This window comes from Colobus angolensis, unplaced genomic scaffold (genome assembly GCF_000951035.1).
Source record: "Colobus angolensis palliatus isolate OR3802 unplaced genomic scaffold, Cang.pa_1.0 Scaffold158, whole genome shotgun sequence".
Classification (NCBI taxonomy): domain Eukaryota; kingdom Metazoa; phylum Chordata; class Mammalia; order Primates; family Cercopithecidae; genus Colobus; species Colobus angolensis.
In genome coordinates, this window is record NW_012114688.1 from 9,362,155 (window position 1) to 9,373,207 (window position 11,053).

General features: G+C 37.9%; 1 protein-coding gene across 1 annotated transcript in view; it reads right to left on the bottom strand.

The window, feature by feature from the left end:
• The window catches only part of ERICH3 (glutamate-rich 3), a 119,229-nt gene extending 108,878 nt beyond the window's left edge, over positions 1 to 10,351 (bottom strand). Inside the window, exon 1 of the mRNA XM_011936922.1 lies at positions 10,116 to 10,351. Coding sequence (XP_011792312.1) covers positions 10,116 to 10,138 — 23 coding nt within the window. The 5' untranslated portion in view covers positions 10,139 to 10,351. The remainder of the gene's footprint in view (positions 1 to 10,115) is intronic.
• Positions 10,352 to 11,053: the final 702 nt, after the last annotated feature.

The window sequence follows — 11,053 nt, forward strand, 5'->3', positions numbered from 1 at the left end:
AGTTCACTTGGACTCGGGAAGGGGAACATCACACACTGGGGCCTATCATGGGGAGGGGGGAGGGGGGAGGGATTGCACTGGGGAGTTATACCTGATATCAATGATGAACTGATGAGTGCTGACGAGTTGATGGGTGCAGCACACCAACATGGCACCAGTATACATATGTAACAAACCTGCATGTTATGCACATGTACCCTAGAACTTAAAGTATAATAAAAAATAAAATTAAAAAAAAAAAAGAAAAATCCTAATCTGTTATGTACAGTTAATGTTCTACTCAAGGTTCCAAAAACTAAGCAAGACCCAAGTAGAACTGAAAAACAAAAGTTAATTAGAGGCATTAACTTCTCCTTACAGGCCAGCTTTCACATGGTTTTATAGCATCCTCGCCTGCTTCTAAGAACATGTCACCTAAATGAACAGGTAATGCTGTTGTCTCTTCTCACTTATTCAAAGTCACAATAGACTACTGCAGTGATGACTGAAATTACACCAAGTTTTTAAAGAGTGCTTTTTACTATTTAAAAATGTTTCCCAACCAGGCATAGTGGCTCATGCCTGTAATCCCAGCTATTTGGGAGGTTAAGGTGGGATAATTGCTTGAGCTCAGGAGTTTGAGATCAGCCTAGGAAACATGGTGAGATCACATCTCTAAAAAAGTTAAAAATGTTTCCAGATAGATCATTTTATGTCTTGAAGGACGGCCTTCAACATTCTTTCCCCAAATTAATCTCCCCAGGATGCCTTCTCCAATTAACCCAACTCTGCATCTAGCTCAGGACTTAGGTATGGAAGTTGTTTTATAGAAGTCTGTGCCTACTTACGTACCATCAGTATTATAAGCTACCAGACACCAAGCAAACACATTGACATATACTATGTGTCAGGTCCTGTGGTAAATGTACTACAGCATCTAATTTAACCCTAACAACAACTACAAAGCAGATATACATCCCACAAGGATGGAAAAAAACAAGAATCAGAGAGATTACAGAATTTGCTTAGGGTCACACAACAACTATCTGGCAAATATAACAATCTAAAAATCTAAAACTCCACTGAAGTCCAGTAGCAGACAGCCAGTCACTAAAGCTTTGTAGTGGACATGGTTGACTGGCTATAAGATGCCATTCCCAAACTTGTCTTCCTTGCCTATCTCCCATAGTAGAAGTTAAAGAAGTCAAATATACCCTTTCCTACTCTCTGTTATAGCAAAGTATATCCATTGTTGCAGTTATGGTCCATGAGATATAAAGAAAAGTCTACTGGAAGGGTTCTAAAAATGATGTCCTTCCTGATTTTTGTTAAAAGAAGTCTTCTTTTTACCCATCTTTTTCCTTTTGGTTTGGAGTGGTTTGATAAGAATATAATGACTGAATCTAGGGTCGTCATCTTGCTAACATAGAAAAAAATTTAAAAATGTTGCAGAGATAAGACCCCAAGTCCTGATATTACTAAAAAATATAATCACCTACCTGTAGGACTACTTGTAAAATAAATAATAACTTTTATTATGATTTAAGCCACTAGTAGTTTGGCTTTCTGTTACTTGCAGCTGAAAGTATTCCTAAGGTCACTAAAGTCAGAGACATATGGTAGAAATTATTGAGCTAAGTTTGGAGCATAGTCCTGGGGTACAGTGAGAACCCAAAGATGTAGAGAGGTATGGTCTCCACCCTATGGAGTTTGCAATTTACATGGGAGATATAAAAACTATTCAAATGCTACAAGTCAAGTATCTGTGTGGTACTTGTTGGTATAACTTCAAAGACAAAATAGTCTTAGAAGCAGCTCTTTAAGTAGCACAGCTTTATCAGTATAGTTTTAAAAACAGAATAATCAACTTAAATAACCCACAGGAATATAACAAAAATGTAAACTATAATTATTTATGGATGTAGAAGTTCAAATGATTTTGATTTTCCTCGTGGTACTTTACTCAAAGTAAAAAATTTTCAAAATACAATAAATACAAAGAGGAAGATTAAAAAAAACACACACACTTGTATCCCTAGTACCCAGAGAGTTGAAGTTCCTTCTAACTCTATTACTCTAATTTACAGCAGATTATTTTATTTCAATCTAAACAACAGAAACAATATTATTGTAAATATCTTGGAGCAAGCTATGAAGAGAAACAGCTTCTTTGTATGAGAGCCAAATAATATTCACAAATATAAAATATTACAATCTGTGGCATATAGAGAATGCCAAATTAACTGCTACTATAAAACACTATGATTCAATTCAATTTAAAATCCTCAGTTTTTAATGCTGTTTCATAACTACTATGTGCAATTTATATTGTCTGTTTAGTTTCCTGCTGTTTCTTTCCTTGCTTCAATATTTTGCCCTAAGAATTTTCATTAATTTGTAAATGTTTATGACTATTATAGAAAAATAATAAGTCACATAAAAATGGATCACCAGCTTAAAATGTTCAATTTTATATCTCAACCAGCATCAGGCACTGAGAGGTAGGGAGTAATTTGATTACTAATCAGACTTAACTGTTCAACACTTACCTGTAGAGATCATTGATTTATTATCTTAATTATTTCTCCTCACTAAGCTTTTACTCCTATTTTTTGTTAGCTTTGACTTTTATCTCCCTTTTGAACTTTTGGCTTCAGATCTCCATTCTCTATATTATAGACTTAATGTCTGTATCACCCCAAAATTCATATGTTGAAATCCTAACCCATAATATGATGCTATTAGGAGATGGGGCCTTTAGGAGTCAATTAGGTGAAGGTAGGACCCTCATGAACAGAATTAGTGCCTTAAAAAAGAGACCTCAGGCCTCAGCCATCCTGGCTAACATGGTGAAACCCTGTCTCTGCTAAATATACAAAAAATTAGCTGGGCGTGGTGGCAGGCGCCTGTAGTCCCAGTTACTCAGAGGCTAAGGTAGGAGAATGGCCTGAACCCAGGAGGCGGAGCTTGCAGTGTGCAGAGATCGCGCCACTGCACTCCAGAAAAGACTTCAGAAAGTCTCTCACCCCTTCTGCCATGTGAAGGCCCAGCAAGAAGATTGCCCTCTGTGAACCAGAGAGCAGGCCCTCACCAGACCCTGCAAATGTCTCTTGGGCTCCCCAACCTCCAGAGCTATGAGAAATGAATTTCTATTGTTTATAAACTGCTCAGTCTATGGTATTCTATTTTAAGGGCCCAAATTGACTATGACCCCCATGCCCCCCATATGTTATCAGTCAGTCAATCAACCAATCATTTATTTTAAATGATTCTGCATTTCTCATAAAAAACACTTTCAGCCTTTGCAGAGCCAAGTAATGAGGAGCGTCAGCAGCTGCAAACAGGTTGCATTAGTTTGGTAGGGCTGCCGTAACAAGGCATCAGGTAGCTCAAACAAGAAAAATTTATTTTCTCATAGTTCTGGAGGCTAGAAATCTGACATCAAGGTGTGAGCAGGGTTGGTTTCTTCTGAGGGCCGTGAGAGAAGAGTCTGTTTCAGGTCTCTCTTTTTGGTCTGCAGATGGCCGTGTTTGTGAGCATGTCTTTGTCCTAATCTCCTCTTTTGAAGACAACAGTTACCTTGGATTAGGGTTCACACATTGGCCTGATTTAACCTTAATTACCTCTTTAAAACTCTGTCTCCAATACAGTCACATTCTGAGGAACTGAGGGTTAGGACTTCAACATTTACATTACAAGGGGAGGGGTGGCAGACAGAGGGGAGGGTGGCACAATTGAGTCCATGACACAGAAATAACCAGAAAGGTGACCAACTTAATTATGTATCATGGATTTAGACAGAAGAAATAAGGCACATCTTTTCTGAGTACATGAAAACTCAAAATACCACACCTTGATTCTGAATTATCCGTGCTGGCAAACAGAAAAAGATCACTGGTGACCATCAAAAAAAGGGCATAGACACCTTCTACATCCCAGAACATTCATGTAGATAGCTCAGAAGAAAGAGAAGAGGATAATGAGGATCTCTAAGAGAGTCCCCAGAGCATGGGGAAACCATGCATTCACTGTCAGAAAAAACTGCACTTCACAATAACTTGCTCATTGACCAAAAAAGTTAACCATACAAAAGAGAGAAGGGGACAAAGACAGCAAGAGCGAGTAGACCCACAAGAGAATAAGAAATTATTAAAGAATCCAGATCTATATGAAATCTATATATCTACACCCTTCAATGTTCTTCACTTTTAAAGTATGTTTCTTGTGGCTCACTATGAAAGCAATGATTTTACAATTGTCAAAAAATTTTTAATCCTGATGCTGAAAGAGCCTTAGTAAGGTATGATTTTTCAAGCTGCGCTATTCAACTTGTCACATCTTTTTCTCTTTCCTCCAGAAAAACATTAATCCAAAAAGGCAAGCTCTCAGGTGAATTACTTTAATCTGAGTATATTTCCTTATACAACAATTTGCAGCAATGATGTTGTCAATGAAGAATGTGTTTCCTTACTGGGACTTGTGCAAGAAGAGAGTGATTTAGAGCTTCTAGCCAGTGAAAGAACAAAATGACTTCTGCTCTGCTGGAACCCAGAGGTATGGTAAATCCTATCCTATGTTTGGGTCAACTTTTTAGTTAGCACAATATGCAAATATACTATCTGGTTAAAAAAAAAAAAATCTATCCTTGAAAATCACTTATTTAACCCATGAAGTACAATACACATGATTGTGTGTTCAATGAACTATTCAGCAATTTTTGTATGCTTAAGTTTTAGAACCATGGATCTAAGCCAAAGAAATAAACAAAGGAAACATCAAAATGCAGTGTCTACAGACTCAAATAATTCTCCCTTGAATATGTAGACATTGTAGAAGTAGGGCACTTTACAAGTCTTCCTATTCAATATGATCAGGACTAGTAGCTGGTCAGTTAAACAAAACGTACAATTAATGAAATAACTGATATGTATACGTTTACCTTAATTTTTTTAAACAAAAGCACAAATATATATCTGTTCACAATTTTTTGTGATGCCAAGGTCTTTATTTTGTCTATAACTCAGTTGATTTTCCTCTATCCTTTTTTATATGAATCATAAACATACCATTTAGGATTTCCAGTTTAGAAAAAGGTGACAAAGACACTTACAAACTAATGTGAATGTTTAATCTTAGATTTTTTTTTTTTTTGCAAATTTTATCCCCACTTAATTTGACAGATTTATTTAAACTGATTGACATGCATGGAGTCATTCCATAACATAACACTATTAACTATTTGTGTGGGGAAGTGAGTAAGTCATAGCAGGGGAAAATCCAGTAATTCAGTCTGCACACTACTTCTCTTGGTCTGTACAAAAATGAATAACTAAAGGTTAGATTATTTCAGTACTACCTTCAGTGGCTAAAGTTTTAATTGAAAGTGATAGCACTGGAAATTTAAAACCTCAAAAATGATTAAACTTTACCTCAGATTCAGAATATTTGGGGCTCATTTTTAAATTCAGAATTGAATCAGAAATTTTATTTTCCCATCTCTCTGAAAACCTTGTATGGATTTATGAATAATCAAAATACGTTGGGCAAATCTCCACCTATCCTCCGAGATGGTTTTTCTCAGCAGACACTGAGTGAAACCCAAAGACTTTCCTGGGGAACTTGGGTAAGGATAGTTGATATACTTTGGCTCTGTGTCCCCACCCAAATCTCCTCTCGAATTTTAATCCCCACATGTTGAGGGAGGGACCTGGTAGGAGGTGATTGGATTATGGAAGCGCTTTCCCCCATGCTGTTCTTGTGATAGTGAGGGAGTTCTCATGAGATCTGATGGCTTAGAAGTATGGCACTTCCCCTTCACTGGCTTTCTCTCCTGCCACAATGTAAGACGTTCCTTGCTTCCCCTTCGCCTTCCACCATGATTGTAAGTTTCCTGAGACCTCTCGAGCCATACAGAACTATGAGTCAATTAAACCTTTTTTCTTTATAAATTACCCAGTGTCAGGTAGTATCTTTCTAGCAGTGTAAAACAGGCCAATATAATTGTTTTAAGGGAATCAATTTCTATTGCTCGAGTTTACTTTGTACTCCCCTAAAATTGATCTTCCTGAAAAACGCACTTCCAGTCATGTTGATTTCCACCTAGTTTTTTATAATTATCTTTGTATTTTCCAGCAGAAAGACACATCACTCTTCATCTGGTGGTCTTATTAGGTAGTGCTTTGAGCTTAGAAAAACACCTGAGAAACAGACAATTTGAAGTATTGCACAGGTATTGATACAACAAATGACTTTCATGACGAGTCAAACACTGTAGTTTCCAATCCTTAGCTTTCAGTTCAGTTGAAGAAGGACCTAATTGAGCTGTCATTTGAAAGATCATAAAAAACATTTTTTTGTGTGTGTGATCACTATGTGATATTTGCCTTATAACTCTGAAGGAATTCAAAGAATTAAGTGACATTGCCATAATAGACCCCTTTCCATTCCCATCTACTTACATGAACATGTTTGTTAAAGGAGTAAGAGAATAAAAGACATCGATATGTATTTTTAAAAGAGCAGAATCTATAACATGAAATGCTTTACAGAGGAAGGCACAACAAATGAGCCTATTCAATTCACCTCATTTAAGCACAATCAATTTACTCCTTAATTTGTTAATATTTAACAGGAGGATGAATAGAAACTACCAAAGTTGAATTTAAATGTTTAATGACTTAAAGTCTGAAATTCTGTGTGAAAGAGATAATTTTGGTGGTGCGAGCGGGTAACAGACTAGAATATTACTGTAGTACATCCTAGTTTGCTAACTCAGAAGGCAAGAAATGTATGCTACTTAAGAATGTAATGGACGTTTCTGTAGTAAATAACGTGGTGGGTTTATCATTGTTGTCCCTCTTGGATACACATACTATGTAAAATTGACAATTGACCTAACAGTGGTTTTTAATCTGCCTTCGATGAAAAACGACTGAGTTATCAGGTAGTACTAAGGATATATTAATTCTTTCTTTACCAGTCTTCAGTGTACTCTGTCATTACAGAAACACTTCTTTACATTAAAAAGGTATAAACTAATAAGTCTAAACTAACAAAAAATGCTTCTAAACCTTTGAACAGTCTTTCAAATCATGTCTTCTGCTTTTTTTCTTGACATGACCTATAATGCTTCTCATTCATCCTTCCTCAAAGAAAATTTACAGATGAGTGTGACTATATTTAGAGCCAAGTGTATCTTTCACACAGAAAGCCAACTTCACATGAATTCAGTGATGATCCTTTGAAGGAGCCAGAAGAGCCATATCATTTTATCCTCATGCATGACTGAGGGATATAAAATCCCCATTCCACCTCTAGAACTCATGCACAATCCATAAACACACACACAAATAGCAACATGAGTGAGATTTAGCAAACTAGAGGGACAATCAATTATAATTTTCTACTCTAAAACAATTTCATTTGAGATAGCAATGCTGGAAATGGTATTTTATAGTTGACTTCCACCAAATTATGATGCAGCTCAGATTCAAAATCTCTATTATCTTTGGCAGAAGTTTTAAAAACCGTTTTTATTTACTCCAAACTCTATCTAAACAAAGCCAGCACAGGCCCTTTGCAATGTTTACATCAAGTGCTTCATGCTATAATTAAGTAAGCAATGAAAATCAAAGGAAGCACTAAGAGAAGGAATCAGGACATCATTTATTGATTGGTGGCATTTGAGGGATTTAAAATTTTTGTTTTAGTGTATAACTGCATTTTATTACCATTTTACCCTTAAAATGTAATAAGTACAAGCTGCTTTAGTAATGATAGAAAAGCCTTCTCAGCTTTAATGAAGGCTTTTATTTGCTACTGAAACTTTTATTATTTCCAAATGGTAACATAAGCAAGAAAAAGTCACTACTTTCATTTGAGGAAAAACTTTAGCAATTCAAATAATTTTGTTCTTGGGTGAATTTTAAGACATTTAGATTTGTTGTATTTATGCTTATTGTCTTTTCTTTTGACAAATTAAAACCAAAAAAATGTACAGACACACACTATTACAAAATTAGCCTCTAATCATCTATCAAAATACTAGATACTTACATACAGCCATCCTCTTTCAGATGTTGGTTTGATCCAGACACAAAGTTTTATGTATTTAGGCTCCTGCACATCTCAGTTGTTGACCATGTGAGGCAACATATTGTGATAGTGAAGAGCAATGACTCTAATGCTATATTGTCTGGCTTTGTATTCTAGCCCTTACCCTTCGTAGCAATGCTACTTCTAGAAACTTCTCAGTCCTCAAAATCCTTATCTTTAAAAATGAGGGTGACTAAAAACCGGCATGAGTGGGAAGATTTAATAAGGTAGTTCATGTAAAACACTGGAATAGAGCCTGGCACATGGTAGACACTTAAAAAATATTTAGTTCTAACAAAGTTTTCATTTCTAAATACATGCACCTCTAGATTGGATGCACCATCCGGCGATACCATTTATTCAACAGATATTTATTGAGTTTTATTTTGTTCTGAACACTGTCCTAAATAAAGGGGGCAGAGAAATTAATATAATATGGTGCTTACTTTTCAGGAGTTTACCATATAGGTGCAAAGTATTTGTTGCCATCTTAATATCTTTCCTGAAGAGAACCATGTAACATACTCTTTCATTAAATCACAAATTTTCCCTTTTCCCCATAGGCTTGGAACTAATGGAACTTCAGAAAAATTTGACTTCAGTTTCTGAAATCTTAATCATGCACAGTTTAATAAATAGCTACAGGTTTTTTTCACATTTTAAAAAAGATGATTAAATGGTCTAATCAGATTCTAACTAGCCAAAAACTTGAAAAACATAGGAAGACAACCATGACTGACACGTTTATTTTCCCAAATGCAAACATATTGCAAACATCAGCTGCTGAAAAATAGTGCTATTTACATCTTACATGACCCGCAGAAAACTAAAATTGCACAGGAGTTCAGCATCAAAATGTTTAAAAGTACCTAAATTAAATTCAACTTGAGACAAAACAAAAAGTTCATTTAATCATAGCTACATCACTTTTCTAAAAGTTCTCAGAATGATTTCCAACATGGCACCTTATATGGCTTTAGTTTTTTCAAACATTTTCATTTATGTCATTACACTCAGAGAATTCATTAAAAAAGTAAAATCTTGAAGTTTCGGTGTAAGTTCCAACACAACGACTAATGTGGTATTTCAAACATCACAAACTCCAAATGATCTCAAATATGTTGTCCTCTGTTAATTTGCTGCTCCTAAAAATGTGCAATAAATGCAATTTAAAAGGAAAGTATCTTCAATTTAATTGCAAGATTGACTAGGATATTTATCTTCTTACTAAATGTATCATAATAAAAAACTGTCTAATATGCATTACATTGTCTAATTCAGGAGGAAATTGGATAGTCTCCCTTCCAAAAAAAAAAAAAAGAAGAAACCTTTTTTTTTTCAACAGCCAATGATGACGGAGTTCTTTCTAGAATACAATGAATATTGCCAAAATAGGTCCTCTAAGGGGTTCACCTACCTAAAGCAACTGAAGATCATGAGTAAATACACAGGCACACAACTCCTTCCTCTCTTTTCCTGTGCCATATAAGCTTCCTTTATTAAAATACTTTTTAAAGACTCTTGTGATTCTTTTGAGTTGGGCGGAAAAATATCTCTGAAATAATACCCCTCTTCCCAATGAAACCTCTTTCGATACTGAATGAACTCACACCTCGCTTATATGTAAGCTGCGGCGAGAATGCATCTCCTAGTCTCAAATCTCCAAACGAATGCATATTTTGGTAACCTCTTCTTTTGCATCTAAACACACATGTTCCACACCACAGGATCTTCTTGATCCCAGCGAAGGTCCTTGCTTAATATATGCGTTTTTCACATCCATTTTTTAATCCTTCCAGGGTGAAAATTTCAAAAGGGGCGAACGTGGGTGAAAGAAACGAAGAAGGGGAGGGAGGAGACATGATGCCTGGGATTTCTGCCATCCTCGCTGCAACCCAGAATTCGTATATTTTTTCCTCTCCCCAGCCCTCCCCCTCGTTCCCCTCTCGCCCCTTCCCTCCGCAGCAGGAGGGAGGAGGAGGGGCCGCTGGCTGAAGCCGCCACCTGCCACAGCGTGGAAAAAAGCTCCAGTTGTCACTTACCCAGCGGGGTGAGAATGGCTCATTTTTGCAGGATCCCTTTTGGACCCCGCGGCAGGTGCGGAGGGTGGGTGCCTGGGGCCCCGTGCGCGCTGGCGCTGCGACAGTCGCGCCCGCGGGGTGGCTCCCCACTGGGGTCCCCTGTGCGCGGGCACCTGGGCTGGGCCGCCGCCGCCCCTGGGCGCCCGGGCTACCCGCAGCCTCCCGGGCTCCCACCCTCCGTTGGTATCCACAGCTTCCCGGTTGCTAAGGGAGGAGAGAGGCAAGCGCCCAGGGTCTGGAAAAGTGGAGGCGCTGCTGGAACCGAGCCTGCGGAAGTTGGGGGTGAAGCCAGCTTCTACTCCTTTTTCTGGGCCCTGATATGGGAGGAGACCCAGGCAAGCCCCTGCTCTGTTGCTCTGGGGCGCGAGTTCCCCCAGGTACCTGTAATATGAAAACACAAACACGCTCGCACACACACACAGGCACACGCACACATTTTGGCTGGCGTGCTTCCTGCTAGGCCCTGGGGAAGGAAGGACTGGGTGGCAGCTGGGGGTAATAAGAGCAGGGAGCAGCTCTTATTACCACCGCGTGATGCGGTGGTTTCCAGTGCTAAAACAGCGATTGCAAATTCAAGGGAAAGAAGGAAGTCTCTCAATCTGTTTTGGGTTTTGAATTTGTTTCTGCATCTGTAATGTATTACAATCGACTCATTTCCTCCTTGGAAAACTCCTATCCTTGTTCCTAGCTGAGGTCCCCACTTCCAGCGTGCAGGGCTGACAGTGCTGGCTTTCAGTAGGTGGGGGAGACGCAGTTATTCAGTAAAGCACCCAGGTACTTGTATTGGAATCCAGTACATGGAATGCAGGGCTTAGATGAAGCAGCCTGGATTTAAATGAGGATCTTAATATGGAGGAAGTTTAAGCGCTAGACTCAGATAACCTATTTTTGTTTTGTTC